The 16,786-nt window shown below is 43.9% G+C and overlaps 1 protein-coding gene across 16 annotated transcripts in view; it reads right to left on the reverse strand.

The window, feature by feature from the left end:
- nav3 (neuron navigator 3) overlaps positions 1 to 16,786 on the reverse strand; it is a 101,808-nt gene that overhangs the window by 24,592 nt on the left and 60,430 nt on the right. For all 16 annotated transcript variants that reach the window (XM_037243846.1, XM_037243845.1, XM_037243848.1 and 13 more), the window contains 6 exons: positions 12,309 to 12,381; positions 10,997 to 11,171; positions 7,513 to 7,581; positions 5,228 to 5,370; positions 2,372 to 3,398; positions 741 to 856 (listed from right to left, as the gene is read on the reverse strand). In XM_037243846.1, coding sequence (XP_037099741.1) covers positions 741 to 856; positions 2,372 to 3,398; positions 5,228 to 5,370; positions 7,513 to 7,581; positions 10,997 to 11,171; positions 12,309 to 12,381 — 1,603 coding nt within the window. The remainder of the gene's footprint in view (positions 1 to 740; positions 857 to 2,371; positions 3,399 to 5,227; positions 5,371 to 7,512; positions 7,582 to 10,996; positions 11,172 to 12,308; positions 12,382 to 16,786) is intronic.

Genomic DNA, 16,786 nt, shown 5'->3' on the forward strand with positions numbered 1-16,786 from the left:
TGTTTCTGAAAAGGTTCCAAACAAAAAGTTAACAGCCGGCCGGCACTGAAGTCTAATTTTACCCTCGAAATGAAAAGGCAGGGAAAAACCGCGGCCTGAGCGAAAAGAACTGGGGAAAACCGAGTCCGGCTTAACTCGGTGCTCTCTTTGCACAGTTTGTAGTTTTATACCCGCTGAGCCATAGACGTTTATTAGACCGAATTTAATCCTAACGCTAAATCTAAAATAAAATAAAAAATATATAGTAAATAATAAAAATAAGAATGATAAATATAAATGAAAAAATATAAATAATAATAATAAATAAAAATATATAATAATAAAGTAAAAATCTAAATTTAGATCTTATTTGACATCTTTTTAGACCATATGGACGATTGAATTAAATCCATTAACATCGACATGAAAAAAAAAAAAGCAATTGCTTCATATTCTCACGAGACTGCAAATGAAGATTTTTTCCGGTATGTGTCATACAACGGCTTTGCGCGACGCCCGCCTGGGAGATTGTCACAGATGACGGAAGCCGCGGGGGCGTAAACAAAGAGCCACAGATGCTCCCTGTGTCCGACTGTCAGCGCTGACCTTTTCCCTTCGCGACACAACACGAGCGGAGGAGGGAGGGCGAGGGAGGTGTCGGGGGTTGGCGTCCCCAAATAGACAGTAAAAGACAACCATCATGGATAATTTTAGGAGCCACATCGGCGTCCCTCTTTGTGTGTATGTGTTGAGGTCCAAACCTGATATCTCCTCCAGGCACTGTTTGGCTGTCTTGCTATAGACCAACTCCCCCTTGGTTGGACTGAGGCAGGGGTCGGCCGGGGCCACCATGGTACAATCATTCTCCGAGAAGGTCCTGCAGGAGCACAAAATATATCAAGCCGTGAGAAAAGAAAAGTGTGTGTTTGTATACAGGCAGAGTTCAACGTCAGTGACAAGGACGAGGTCCAGTGCGCCTGCACACGCAAACAGATGTGACAAAATGGACGCACGCGAGCGCAAAGTGAGGAAAAGTAGCACCTGCGGAGCTGCAGATAAAACCCGTCACCTCAAACGGAGCAGCGTTTTTCACGTGCGAAATCAGGTTTCGCCTAGCTCGGTGCATTTTCGAGATATCAGCCATCGCTGATAAGCGCTGCCGCTATGACAACACTGATGTCGTTCATATTCATGAGAATTTGCTGGATGCTTTACAAATTTCTTCATGATTTTTTTTTTTTATACAGTGATTCCAATTTAAATGATGTAATTAGTGAACAGAAATCCAAAAGCTTTTTTTTTTTTTGTTGCTGTCTCTTGTGTGGGCGCCTCCAACTGGGAAGGATTGCAAAGTGGGCGAGAGGCAAAAAAAAGGACCAAATTGCCCAATTTGGACTGAAAATGGAGGTAAACTGCAATACAGCGGGAGGTTTTTCCACTTAATGCCTTCCACAAGTGGCCAACGCTGTGATGCGGCGAGATGACAACCGTATTAAGTCCACACACGTCAGCACAGGTGAGGATTAGTCCAAAAAAAAAAAAGCGCCATCGCTCCATTTCAGCATCTGAAAACGATGATCAACTTCTAGCTTCAAATTTAAAACCCCTATTTTTTTTTTTTCATTCTTTTAAAAATGCAATCCAGGTCTTAGATAAAGCCACCCAGCGAAACAATTTGACAAGCATTATTTACCTTCATGCAGTAAATTTATTTGCGCTGAAATTCTTCAAAGCCCCTGACAAAGGAAAAATACATATTTATATTTATTTCCCCTCACAGAGCGCCGACAAGGTAGAATTCAGATAATCTGCGCAAGCGATATTACGCAAGAGGAGAAGTCGGAGCAAAAGCGGAAGATGGGAATACTTTCAAGGTAAATGTTCTCAAAGATGAATGTCAAGTCACATGGATCGCATCATTGCATAACCTATTGCGTAATTGAATGCCAAGTCATTTCAGCAAAGGTGGGTAGAGTGGCCGAAAAATGTAAAAATACATTTAGTGGTGGGACTTTGTGTGAGGAAGTGAAACAAATAGCGAAATCGCTAATAGCTAGCTAACTTCCCAATAGATTTGGGTTTAAGTTATGCTGGAAGGAGGCGTCGGGCGCTTTTTTGGCAGAGCTGACGATGGAGGAGGTAGACAGAAGTGGGAAGAAGGGGTGAGGGATTAAACCATGTTTAATGGGATTGCAAAATGTCTTTCTCTCTCAGAACAAAAGGCATTGCAGACTTTGGCAGCTCCCCCAGTTTCTTTCCCCACCCTCCTGTCATGGCAGAAAAAAAAGAAATCGCCCCGGGTGGGCAGATTTACGCACTCGCTGCATGTCTGAGAGGGTTTAAGCAGAAAATAAGATGTTTGCAGGCTCCTCTGGTATCTTCTCGGTCTTACCTGTACATGAAGGGAGCCACGGTTGCAGTGTTGGGGTGGTTGTGCTGTTGCTGCTGCGGGAGCTGAACCACTCCGTTCCCTCCGAGAGCCGCCCCTGCCAGGACCCCGCTGGATGCGGACAAGGCCGAGGTGCTGGTGGAGGAGGTCATGCTGCTTCGTTTGCCCTCAGGAGCTCCGACGGATCTCTGCGTGTAGAAACCGCCGCCGCTGCCTTGTCCGCCTTTGACGAGTTTGCTTCTGTCTGGTTCTCCTCCCCGAAGGTTCGCACTGCTGTTTAGGCCCATCTGGTTTTGAGATTGGCCCTTTGTTACAATTGTGGAAGGGGCTTTAAGTCCTGGTTTGGGGATTCCACTGGAAACCGAGGAGGAGCAGCTGCCATCTTTCTTTGCTTGTTTTGCTCCCTTGGGAACGAGGCTGGCGATTTTAGACGTTTTCTTCGCCGAGTCCGCAAAGTCTCGCTCCTCTTTGGATGGAACGCAGGCTTGCTTGCTGGCAGACTTGCTTTTGTCCTCCTTGTCTTTGGACCTACTGGAGTTTGCAGAAGCCTTGGAATACGAGGAGGACGACGAGGTCTTGCTTGTGGCGCTCAAGGAGGACTTGGAGGAGATCTGTTTGGCCGTAACACTGCTACCGCTACTGCTGCATACCGAGCCCGTGGGCGTAAGTGCGTCCTCGCCGTACTCGGACATATCGTCCTCTTCCTGAAGAGCCATCTCAGCCATGGACGGCGAGACCCGGGACGCCGATCGAGGGTTGATCATTCGGAACTTCTCCAGCATGGACCTGTGGGGCGCGGCGCCGACTTTGGGGCCGTCCATGCCTTCCTGGCTCTGCGGGTTTAGGGACGGTGAGTTCGTAGGGTTGGCCAACATGGAGGAAGTGGCGCTGTGCTTGAGGTTCATGGACTTGCTCCGCCAGGACTTGCTGGCGGCAGACGAGGGAATGGCAGAGGCCAGCTGCTGCCCACTTATGCTGGTAGGAACCGTCCCACCTATCCCGCCGGCTACCGGGATGCTCCTCATCGCCTCTGGAAGAAGAGACAAAGTTGTTAGAAATTTTGAACGACTCAAGATTCCTTGCAAACTTTTTTACAGTCATTGCATATTTTCACAAGTCAGTGTTACATGAAGCACTTCTCCTGTGGGGGTTTCGCACATATCCACGTAACTTTAGAAATGATCATTATGGGGAAAAAGTCTCACGTTCCTGTGAGAGGAATATTTTGAAGACTCTTTTACATTGCATGCCTTAAAGCATCAAGTGTTGTATCCCTTGCTACATATAGAAACCTGCCTGAGAGAGCTGCTTGTGTTAGTCTATAAAAAAAAAAAAGAAGAAGAACAATCATTCAGATCCTGACAATCATTGATAGAATCTCCCGCAAGAAAAAAAGATTTTTACAATTACTTGAAGCTTTGGCACATGAAGGTGCCTCTGATGCAAAGATTGCGATTTTTATCTACGATTAGAAGGTTATGCTCAGTTGGAATTTAATTAAATTTGGCAGTCATTTGTATCACTGCGAGACCTTAATTCGCGCTAAAGTCATTATTGAAGCGACACGGTTGACATCGCAATTGCATCGGCCACCAGGGGGCAGTATAATAGCCAGTCAAAATTCCTTAGTAAGATTTGTTGTTCTTCACAGAGGACAAAGAAGATATGAGTATGATATATCCCGATGTGTTGCGCCACTCCTATTCGACACTATTTACATTTTTTTGTGTGACACTCGAGGTGGTGTGTAGATGTGCAAGCTCGAGTTTGTAAGTAATGTTGTTCAAGTATTGGCTCAATTAAGCCCATCTTTAGAGAGCCCTCTCCTCCCCCTTCTGTCCCCCCCCCCCCCCAACCCCCCCGGGGCTCGTTCACAGCGGCGCCACTTTTCACCGCCGTGCAGTGACTTTGCTGTTACCATAGCAACAGACTTTTTGCTTTCTTTTCATGGTTTTGTTTTAGAGCTCAGCCAAGGAATGAAATGTCAAATCATCGGAGTTGGACCCGGAGATGAAAGCATGGGTTTTTAATTTTCATTGTCAACACTTACCCTATATATCTTTTTATCTGACAATGTCTTGTACAATTAGAATCAGAAAATACACAGTTGGACAAAGTCAGCTCACCATTAATCCATTCATCAACTTCACAGAAACACATGGCCGAGTTAATCAGCCATTTGCACGGGGGGGGGGGATGCAAATAGCGCATCTCTCGTTGTGCTCTTCAAACTCAAAGCACGACTTTCATTTAAAGACCGCCGTCCCTATTCTTGGCCGAACAGTTGAGGCGCTCCCCCGCGTGGAACAGATGGCGGCATGGCTTCTCATTCGGACCTAACCCTCGCAAAAAACACGCCAGTGTACGTCAAACTAAATTCCTGTAACTTTATCAAAGCGACAATTTGACATTCACGCCCGTGTCACGCTGTTTTCGCCGGCCAGCTGTGCAGAGGTGATGACCGTGCCGGCACGCTAGCACGTCTGTTTTGTGCATTGGTGTTATGTGATATATTTCACACGCTTCCTCCACAACACAGACTTCATCAATACGTTGTTTTCAATTAGACTCACAGTATTGAAACAAAAAAATGACTTTTCAGCAATTGTGACGATCCGGGTTGTTTTTCTTCATCGTGGAGCTTCTTCGATTTTGTCTGTGAAAATGTGTCAACTCTGACACTTAGTGGAATTTGCTTTTGTGTAAGGCAGACTAATGATCTGGGGATGATTCAGCAGAGAGGACTAAAAGGGAGGGGCAACGGGGGCTTCTCCGTGAGCTTATCTGAGTGAGTGGTGCCATCCAGTGGCACGCCTTGGGACGGACTCTTTTCATTTCCACTCAACATCACTTCCTCACCTCTGTCGTTGCCGCTGGCGTACTGGAGCGGTTTGCTTTTGTCGATGCTGTTGAAGCTCTGGCTGCGCCGGTTCAGATTGGAAGAACCCGGACTCCTGGAGGCCCCGCTGCCTGCAGCGGGTACCCTGGAAGGTCCCGGTAACCTGGAGGGGAAATAAATAAATAAATAAATAAATAAACCAACAAAGAAATAAATAAAGGAAATGAAAAAAATAAAAAAAAATTTGTCTTCCATACAGATTTAAGAATCAACTCCAATGAGATTGCTCCCAGCAGTAACAATCCAAACAAATCCGATCCAGACGGGCAAGTCCTCACTGAGGGAAAACCAAATAACCCCAAAGCTAACAATTCAAGGGTAATAACAGCAGCGTGGAGCTCTGAATCAACAACAAAAAAGTAAATACAGAGCTACAATAACATGAGGGGGGCAAAACAAAAATAAAGGTAGATGAAGGCAAACCTAGGTGAGTTGAAATGAGAGATGAACGAGGGAAAATGAGCGAGATTGAAGCAATTTCGATGGAAATGCAAGGCAGTTCCCTTTTATCATCAGCTTCTTTCATCATCCCAAATTTACGTTTGATGAATGCATCATCGACATGAGAATCTACACCAGGGGTCACCAAACTACGGCCCGCGGGCCGGATACGGCCCACGGGACCGTTTAATCCGGCCCGCCAACCCTGAACAAATTGTATTATTAAACTTTTTTTTTTTGGTCATTTTGCCTGCAATGACTGCGTTTCCCCAGTAGATGGGGAAGCGCTCGCCTGCGCATTTACTACCGGAAGCCGTGTCAGAAAGCTCGGTGCACACTCACAAGTGCGTGTACGTACTCAGTAGTACGGACATGGCGCACTCGCGCTCTATTTGTATCAGTCCCGAATTTAGAGCGTGGGCTGTGACGACGCATCTTGTAATTCGCGCGCTGAGCTTTCAGATGCAGTTTTGCGCTAAAGCCACCCACAAACCTTCCCCTGGAATACTTCCATTAAAATGAGTCGCCCAAGGAAAAGCAAGGTGACACAGTGCCGAGCGTTTAAAAGAGAGTGGCCAATTTGGCTCGCGTACGCGACGTGACGTTCAGCCACATGAACGTCAACAATCAACCGTCACAGATCGAGGTAACGGACCAACACCTCGGATCTCACCTAAGAATTGCCACAACAAATTTTACTCCAGACTATGACGCACTAGCAAACTTTAACAAAAAAGACAGCGGTGTCTACAAGCCTACTGGAACCTACAAAAGGATTATAAGGAAGGAACACAAGAACTTTAAGAGACTGCTCATATGTGTCAGAGAGATTCTGCTCTGACAACTGAGCTGAACTTTTATCTGTTAAGATTGTGCATGGCACAACAGAAAGTTAATGTTCCATGGCTTTTTTTTCTATGAGGAACCCAGAGAGAGTTATTTAGTTATTATTTATTTCCTGTTTTTTCTGTGAAGAACTCAGAGAGGGTTATTTAGTTATTATTTATTTCATTAATAGTGTTATTATTTGTTTCCTGACTTTTTTTCTGTAAAGAACCTGGAAAGGGTTATTAAATAACCGTTATTTGGTTATATGCGGCTTTCTGGAAAACAATAAATTTTTTAAGCTCCCCTACGATCGTCACACTTTTTCTGTTACAAACTGACACCGGCCCCCCCATCAGAGAAGGGAAAAGTTATGTGGCCCTCACAGGAAAAAGTTTGGGGACCCCTGATCTACACAGTACCTGGTTCGTCAGTCTCACCTTCCACATTTTTATGTGGCAATTGTACAAAGGAGATTCAACAGCGTTATCTCCGCAAGGCGTTTTCATGTTTGCCACTAAGATTCACATGTACAAAAGTCGGATGAGTTCTTTAAACCATAAAGAATCTCCATTGTTCACGAAAATGGTTGTTGTTTACCTATTCTTTAGCTAGCTAGTATTAGCATTAGCTAGTAAATTAGGCTCAGCTTTCAATTGATCCTGGTGTGTATTTTAGTTCATGACCGTGGATGGTATGATAAGTTGCAGAGGGGGTCACTAGCATAGGCATGCGTGAAATAGGACAATCTATTTACGGAATGTAATGTGCATGCCAAAGCAACAGGTGGCGGTATGATCTCAGAGCGGAGCTAAATTGAACTGAAGGGTCGTGACGATTGACTTAAGCGAAACAAACAAAAAAAATGACAGGGGGATTCTGAAATTTGCCACATTTGTCAAAAAAGTATATATCCCAAAATCGTCAGCATAAAAGCAATGAACAAATTCCACAAGCTTTAAATCGTTGCCATCCTCACCTTGTGTTTTTCTTCTGTGGCGACCCTATTCCAGTATGGCCCGGAGGACTTGGATATCGTGCTGTGAGACTGAAGAAGAAAAAAGCAGAGTGTTAACTGAGTTGAACGAGGAATGAGTTCTGGGCTGAAGAAAAAACGAAAACAGATAAGGGTGGAGGAAGAGGAAGCTAATGGTGAAGCATGTCAAGGCGCATGTGTCATTGATCTGTGTCATGTTTAAACCTTGTGCGTGCTAGCAATTTCTTGACCGCCACCATCTCAAGAATGTTTACAATCAATTTTGTGGCGGCATCTCTTTGAACAAGAAAAAAAAAAAATACTCAAATCACAAAAAAGCAGAGGCGGAGGAAATAGCCGCGGTTGCGCTCACGTCAGTTTACGACCTTGACGCTCGCTCTGAGTCATTGGCATGGATGGGAACCGGCGCTGGCCGCCATTTGCGTTTGACAGGAAATAGTAAAGTTAACACAGGGCGCTTTATGAACAGAAACTTTCATCATCCTACGTTCAATGTGACAGCCAGGTGGTGAGGCTCTTGTTTACTCCTGTGAATAAACGCAACGTGCGTAATGTCCTGTTTACTAGATGACTCCCAAACCACTAAAGTGCTTTTTTTTTGTTCTTTGAGAACCAGTTTAAGGGCAATTTTCTGCTTTTGTACACATTCAACAGTTGAGGGTACTTTTGTGGCGACGCGATAAAACTAAATGGTTGCTCAGAGCTACCGCTAAAGTAGCGACTGAATAAATCCAAGAGTGAAAATGTCCGATACTATATAACAGGGGTGTCAAATTAATTTTTGTCACGGGTCGCATCGTAGTCGTAGTTCCCTTCGGAGGGCCATTATGACTCAACTCAAATAAATGTATGAATGTCTCTTTTATATAAAGTATAGGCTACACAACAAACTAGTTTTAAAACCAGAGACTAGCAAGAACTGTTAAAATTTTTAAAAGATGAATGATCATAAAAATAGCTAAAAACAGTTTGTTAAAAGTGAAGACAATTTTCCATTTTAGTATTGACAAAGTTGACGCACAATTTGTTTTCGCGGGCCAAATATAATTACCGTATTTTCCGGACAATTAGGCGCACCTTCAATGAATGGCCCATTTTAAAACTTTGTCCTTATATAAAGGCGCACCGGACTATAAGGCGCACCATTAATGCATCATGTCAGATTTTTAATCCAAATCAAATCATTCTCCATTTTATCTTTTTTATTTCAACTTCAGACGCAACAAATTACTTTATAATCACAAAATAATGATCCATAGTCTTTTTGATTCATGATTCATAGTCTTCAGCGGGCCACTTATGATTGATTTCATGACACAATGCTTTGGGCCAGTTTAAATTTAGGAATTTGGTCCATATATAAGGCGCACCGGACTATAAGGCGCTTTTGAGAAAATGTTAGGTTTTTAGGTGCGCCTCATAGTCCAGAAAATACGGTACATTGCGGACCACATTTGGCCCGAGGGCCAGAGTTTGACACCAATGCTGTATAATGTCCAGAACCGGAGGAAATGAGGAAATCGCCTCCGCATCAGTGCATTAAGATATCCGACTGCTCTGGCAACTCGGAACAACTTGTACTCTGTTCTGCGTTGTGATTTATTGAAGTGAATTAAATGTACTGAGAGCCTGAATGACAAACTGCAGTCCTCGCATCGTCCTGCATCGAAACGAACCCGACAATACCAACAAAAGGACAAACCAATCCGTTTTGCTTTTGACCATTCAAAATCATCATATTGTGTCCTCTGCGTGACACCGTGTGAAGAATCTTTTGAGATTGCTGTGCAAGATTTCAATTCACTCCATAACGAATGGCCATTTTCTCATTATCATATACAAGTCCATTCACGCACACTCTAGTCAGAACAATTAACCTCGGCTTTCAATGACCTCGTTAGAAAATCCATGGCCAGTCTACACCTTGACACAATTGTAAGGACTCGGGTGAGTGTGTTTTTGTGCGCAAATGAGCTTCAGAGTTGACCGCCAAAGGTGATCAGGGAGGATTCGCATTAGCTACTCTACATTATGCAGAAGATGACACACAGCAGCGACATTAACCGGCATTAGATTTGGAGCACCGGGAAAGGGGTGGAGCTCAATCTTAGTCAGTGGGAGCAAAGCCAAAGCAGCCTGATCATCTCATTTATAACTATAAGACTGGTGGAAGAAATTATGAACAGTTTGAAATTAGACTTAATATCAATTGTAGCCCAACAAATCAGGCAAAAGGTCAAATTCAACATACAACGCGATGCAGAGGCCAGATTTAGAGCAAAAAAAATTTCAATATAATATAATAAAACATAAATAATGTAATATAATATAATAATAATACAATATATAAAAATAATATATAATAAGTAAAATAAATCCTAAAATAATCCACGACAACCTACCACCCAACAAACCAAAAAAGTGGATCAAGATCCTTTACCAGAACATGATTAAATCCTCATTGGGTCAGTAAAATTCTTCCAGCTTTTAAAAACGATCACACAAGGGGGAAGTGTACCGAGGTGAAGCGTCGCGTTTGGCCCGGCTGTCGTCTTTGCCATAAGGCGAGCGGCTCTTCCTGTCACGAGACACAGCGGTGGGCAGGCGAGATGACCGCAAGACCTGCGGGTCAACATGTCCGCCTGGTGACATGATGGCTCCAAAGGGTAGGTTTTTTTTTTTTTTTTTTTAGCTCGTTCCTAACTAGAAAACCTCCTGTGGCTCCGGACCGCCGTGCTTCATCTGAATGAAGACTACCCTGTTTGGACGTGTGTGAGTCCTCACCCTGGAGACCCCAATGAGGGCCAGCAGGTGGTGTCTATAGAAAGCACCCTAAAGTACATGTGCGGCATACCGAACGCCCAAAATGTGCCGGACATAATTTGATCATTGAAAATCCATTCGCCTCGTATATCTTTAGCGTACGCTAAATGTTCTCAGCCCACTGACGCTTGCAGGGATTCATCATTCTTAAAGGGAATTAATTCGAGAGCTAGCGAGTGATTAGCTGTAATTGCCGTTTCTTCTTTTATACACTTAACAGTGCATACGAAATCCCTAAAACAGGGGTGTCAAACTCTGGCCTGCGGGCCCACATATTTGGCCCGCCAAGACAAATTCGATTTCTTCTTTTATGAACTGAACAGTGCATACAAAATGGCAGAAAATATTGAACCACTGTAATGATTACATTAAACACAATTTAACTTTAGGCCTTCCGTCAACCAAAGCTAAGAATTCTCCGCCTGTTGGGAACAGGAGCTTGGGAATGTCAGGCAGCTGGGCACTGACTGCTCTCGAGTTTCCGACGCCGCCGTGTCCGGCGAACCCGTTACACTGTATTTATTCCCCGTATTCTCCATTGTAACATTTCCTACAAAAATCCCCGAACCACTGAATCGTTAAATCTCTCCAGTAAACACTTTCAAACGAGGCTGGAAACAAGGTGCAATGAGTTTAAGCGTACCTGGACTGCATCTCTTGCGACTTGCTGGCAGATGTTGCCGAGCTGCTGCCGCCGCTCTGCTGGCTGAGCTCCACCAGCGACTGGTAATACTGCTGCTGTTGCTGCTGCTGCTGTTTATAGCGGGACAGGATGAAGAAGAGGCCCAGGATGCTTTTCAGGTTGCCATTCCTGATCTCTGCAGAACCCAAAAGACAAAAAGAAAAAGTCAGTGGGAAGGAAATGTCAGATCTACTGCATTACGCAAGACAGAGTAAACCCAAAGATGCATAAGAAGCTAAAAAATGTTAAACATTTGCATTCGGGTTGTCAAGAGTCTTAGATAAGTCCTCCGAAATACAGTTCTGGAGTTAATCGCTGAGAAAAATCAAAGTCATGTATCTCCCACAGCGGGCTGGAATCGAATTTGGATGAGCCACGGCAAAGGAAGACTTTATCACTGTGACTAACGCAGCCATTTGTGAAATGGAGCTCTCATATCAAACCTTCAGCGAGAGTCGGTGCAGTCAGAGCAGTGGCTGATACTGTTTTTTTTAAGATCTTACAGCCATCTAATGTTTTTTTGGAAGGTAGTGAAGATTAATCTCTGGGGCGTTTTCCATTTCCTAACACCTACGGGCGTCAATTTACTCTGTTTGCCGGTGACGCTTCATTACTTTTGGGCAGACAAAATGGCGGATCTTTGCGAACTTTGCAAACGACCGAATCGGTTGTGTTCCGACTGCTTAACTTTACCAAGTTTTGGGCAGATTTGGGAGAAGTTGTTGATGTTGGATAGTTATGAAGGCACTGATAATAACACACGTTGTTTTCATTAAGTGTTAGTTGGGTTCTTGGCTGACGTTCAATGAAAACGCGCCTTTGGTTCTTTTAAGTGGTTTGACGTGCTTCCATTCAGTCGTTCTTGTGATTTGGCGAGGTTGTTGCAAAAGACAGCCAGCTTCATACAATGTGAGAGACAAATAGTGCTTTGGCGCCATGACTTCTACGTTTACCAAAGTCTCCTTTTCTTTTTGTTAACCTTGTACCGAAATTCCTCCATTTTTGAGATTGGCTTAATAGGGAAAAAATAGAAGCTGTTAGGTAACCCAATAGCATTTCTCGAATTTGAAATTCCAGGCTCGCAGTGAGTCACGTAGCTGTTTTTAGTACGTGACTGCGAGTGGTGAGCTGAACTAGATTTAGAACTGCCGGTCAGTGTGTCAAACTCTCGCAAGCATTTTAGGTCAACGACAGAGAGCTGCAGAAAGGAATCGAAGATTACCATTAAAGTGATTCTAAAGATTAATTGATTTTATTTAGCATTAGCTCTTACCTTCAGATGAGAGCCCTTGTACATTCACTCCTCTGGCATCTAGAAAACTGAGGCAGGCGTCCACATTTTCAATCTGGAGACAAAACAAAAGAGGGCAAGGCAATCAGACGTAGGAAGTCACAATACTTAACATCCAATGAGCTGAAATGGCCCGCGGGGGTTGGGTGGGGATGATCGGCATTATTAGCCATAAAGAACATCATTGTGCGGTTGGACACGTGACCCAATGGCCCGGGCTGCGTGATATACTGACCGCAGTGTGTTGCCACCTACGCTGGCGTCAAGTCATATTACATTGAGAGAGAATTTTGTGGGCATGAATGAGGAGGCAGTAGCTGAGACGTGCCTTCGATCACTTTGGGGGATTTCTAGCATTCCTTCTTTAGCATGCCGATCAACTGTTAGCGTCCCCTCCAAATTCATAGTTCACAGCTTTGGTTTTTTTAGTTGGAGTGTGCGGTGATGATGATTCACGAGCTGGAAGCGAAAATATTCAACTAGGTGTACTTAGGCAGCCATTCTTTTGTATACCACTAGGGGGAGCCCACACAAACCACACTGGCAAAAACACGCACCTCAAAACCTCCAATTTTCTCAAAAGCCAACAGTGCGCCTTATAATCCGGTGCGCCTTATATATGGACCAATATGGATTTGTGGATGAGGATTAATTTATTAAAGTAAGCTTTACGTGTTTATTTTGTGTGTTGTGATATTAACGTTTGAGCAATGTTGAGTTATTCATATATTGTTATTGTTTTCACGATTTCGAGTGTTACTATATTGTGATTACATTAACGTTTGAGCAACGTTAAATTATTTATTCTATGCGCCTTAAAATCCAGTGCGCCTTATATATGGGCAAAGTTTTATTCATTGAAGGTGCGCCTTATAATCCGGTGCGCCTTATAGTGCGGAAAATACGGTAATTAAAAATAATTGCGCTACCCCGAGCGAGCAAGCTTTTTTGAATTTTTTTCTATTTAATTTCTTTTTTATAATTTCTTATTTTATTCTTTATATATTTTCACAGGGAAATCCTGGCGTAAAGTATTGCAAATATTTGTGGTTTTGGGTGCTAACATCTCAAGTGCTTTTCTGTTTTCTGGCACAACCGCAAGTCACACAAATAATTCCTCCATCTGCACGACACAGCACGCGACTTAAAACACCCTCACATGTGGGCTTCCATATTTTTTCCGCACATGTTGCTCGCACACGCAAACATATGTGTCCTTTGTGCTCTTGCTTGTATTACCACGCCGCATTCACTCGTCATTAGAATTAACTATTTAGTGACCATATTTTTGTTAGTTTCAAGTTTGGTTCGAAACAGTTCAAGAGACTCCTTATCTGTATTTTTTGGAATTGGTGCAAATAGTTCCAAAAAATCCTGAGGTTTTCCAATAAAACCATTAAAATGACGCACACAAAGCTTAATAATAATGAAGGTGTCGATGACATCTGGGGCATTCATTTTCCACAGGGATCTGGTGAGGTCTAATTGCTAGTTTGGTGGGCACTTTTGGCTTTTGTGGCATCCTCCACCAGCTTCGCAAGCAACTGTTGTCATTTAGTTTTTCCTCCGCAAAGCTGGCACCTAACAGCCTTTATCAGCAAGTTGGAGATTTTGATGAGGCGCTGATGTATAAATTCCAACAGGAAAATAAAGGCACGCGTGCAACTAGCATCGTGTGGAGAAAAAAATTGCTGAGAAGGATAGCGGAATAAAAAAAGGCAGAAGATGTTAACATGGGGTGATAATGGCTTTCCACACCGCAAATCAAAATATCACGCGGACCAGCTGAGTGGAGAAAAACAAATTGGTGACACGAAGTGGAAACCATTCAATTTGGTGCTACCAGTCATCTCCAATCATGCGTAAGCAAAAAAAAAAAAAAAAGGGGATTGATTTGTCATTTTAAGGCGACACATGGGCTCCTGCTGGGTATGCTAGTTCTGTGCTAATATATCGAGCGCTAATGTCATGCGAGTTGTTAACGAGTTTGGGTAAAGAAACGCTCAAGTTCTGTCCGTTTTTTAAAAGGCCACGTGATGTACGATCGGAAGAAAAGTGCACGGCAACTGAATGTCTTGATTATATATATTGGCTTCTGTTCCTATGCCATAAAACTTGGAGTCTGCCCATGTGGCTTTATAAGCATCTGCCTCGCAGGCAAGCTTTATGTCCACATGTGTAAGGCAGTCAAACATCTATTCATCTTTCTTTTTTTTTTTAATCTTGGGACTGATGTGGTTTGAAACAGTTTGAGACCATGTGATGGCATTTGTTATTGTGTCCCTTCTTTCAAAGCAACACCAATAACATTACGACATATAGAACCTAGTGCTAGCTACTAGGCTAAATGCTACAAAGTTAGCATTTTTCCCCCCCCATACTTTCGTACATTTAAATATACGTACTTGCTAGTTCTTAGGACACACTAACAGAAACAAAACGCCAAAATAAATAAAATAATATAATAATAATGATGATAAAAGGCCAAATAAGAGCATTGTGTTGTCATTGAGTGACGGCCCGACATGCGCAAATTCACCCGGCCCGGCGGTCTCGACTGCATTTTTAGGGTGGGAGTGTGAAAAGCGAACCCGGCCGCACTCGTGACCTTTGACTCGCAGAATACACAGTGCACGTTTGCGGATGACAAGCGCCTTTTTTGTTGAAGCGGTGAGTAATGACGGCGGGTGAGACCAATGTGGATGGGAGGTGGGGGGTGAGGGGGGTAGTTGACTAAAGGAACGGAGGTGGAAAACAAATATCAGGGTGGCTTGGCTGTGAGCTAGCACGCCGCCATTGGTGAAGACGGATGGCGGATTAAAAGGGACTAAAGGGCGACAATACGAGATGACAACACATCGGAATGTTCCATTGCTCTTCGCCTTTGGGCTTGGGACAACAAGACCAAACTTAACGGCACTCCTGAAATATTACAAGTTGTTTGCAATTTTTGCAACTTTCCTCCAGGCTTAAGAGTATACGGTTACTTTTGAGTGTGGTGCGGTGTCGCTTTCAGGGCTTCTTTGCTGAAGCAGCACGTGGAAACAAACTAAGCAGCGGATCAGAGGACTTTATTTTTCCCCTTAAATGAAAGTTTATTTGCTACCTCAAACATCTGGCAGATTTGAACTTGCGTCATATGACAAGTCGATATTGACTTATGGGCTTTCTGGCTACGTGATGATCACCTTACAGACTCCCTGAACAGTTTTCGGTTCAACCGGCCATCTGCCTCGCCCCTCAAAAACGAAATCGGGGATGTTCCCCGAGTTCCCATCATCCATTTTCCACGCTGTTGTAAACAACCCGGGGACTCCGTGACAGTCGCCTGCTAAAACCACGGCATCAAATTAGGAACATGATCAATTGGTTGCCGAGGTTATTAATGAGGAGCGATAGTGATGAAACATCTGGCTGGCGAAGAATAAGTCGGTGCCATTTGTCCTCATGTCGGTGGCGGAGCGCAGATGGGGTCCAGATGAGACCGGTGGGCTTTTTTTTTTTTTTTGCAGTCTCAAAGAAACACTAGACTCAATTAGACCGCAAAAGCCGCCCTGCAAACCTGCTGCCGAGGCCAAATAGTAGCCGATGCCGTTCTGATGTCAACGGGTTCATTTTTTTGTTTGGACTCATTGAATCACATTATTAAAAAGTTTAGAGCTCTTGAGTTCACCAAGGCTTGGCCAGGATGATTACTTTTAATATGATCGGCGACACGCTATAAATCCGGCAGACGTGCATATAAAGCGGAGAGTTGTTACATCGAATTTCTCCTAAAAACGATCGGCGGCGGGCTTCTGCCGCATCACTTTATTATTCATCATTTACGAGGTGACGTGTTGTTTTTAGCTGAGACGGCTCGAAAAACAAAAGGAAACCCGAGAAAACGAAAGTGCACACTCATCTGTATTCCGGGAGAAGCGCTTGCGTGCCTCGCTAACGATGTCAGTCTATAATGAGGCGGATTAGTGTTGCGAGATTTTTAATATTTTCTACCCAATGCTGAATAAGGCTCTTTTTGCCTAGCAAACATTATACTCAATAACCATTCGCTCCTCGCAGGGAATTCCGACAAAAATTCTCCCGTGACATTGATGTGCTCACGCAGCTGCTTAGTTGGCCGCCAATCTCTCCCCACACCTGCGGAGACCTCCCACTTAGACCAAAAAAGGGCTTCACGATTTCAAGACTGTCATTTCTCACCGCAAATCAACTCATTCACTACCAATGACGAGAATAGCCGTCAAACATCCAAAAAAGCGTTTTGGCTTTGTTTCCTTGCGTGTCGACGCTTTTTTTCAGGCCCCACTATGGAAGCAAGTTCCCAAGCTGTTCCTCGGAGCAGGTGGAGGGGGATCAGTTGGCTTAGTAAGTGAGGAGGACAAAGAGTAACGCTGCACGCACACAAACACACACACACACACAAGCATCACGCTAGGACATACAATTGACACAGTCCA

This window comes from Syngnathus acus, chromosome 23 (genome assembly GCF_901709675.1).
Source record: "Syngnathus acus chromosome 23, fSynAcu1.2, whole genome shotgun sequence".
Classification (NCBI taxonomy): Eukaryota; Metazoa; Chordata; class Actinopteri; order Syngnathiformes; family Syngnathidae; genus Syngnathus; species Syngnathus acus.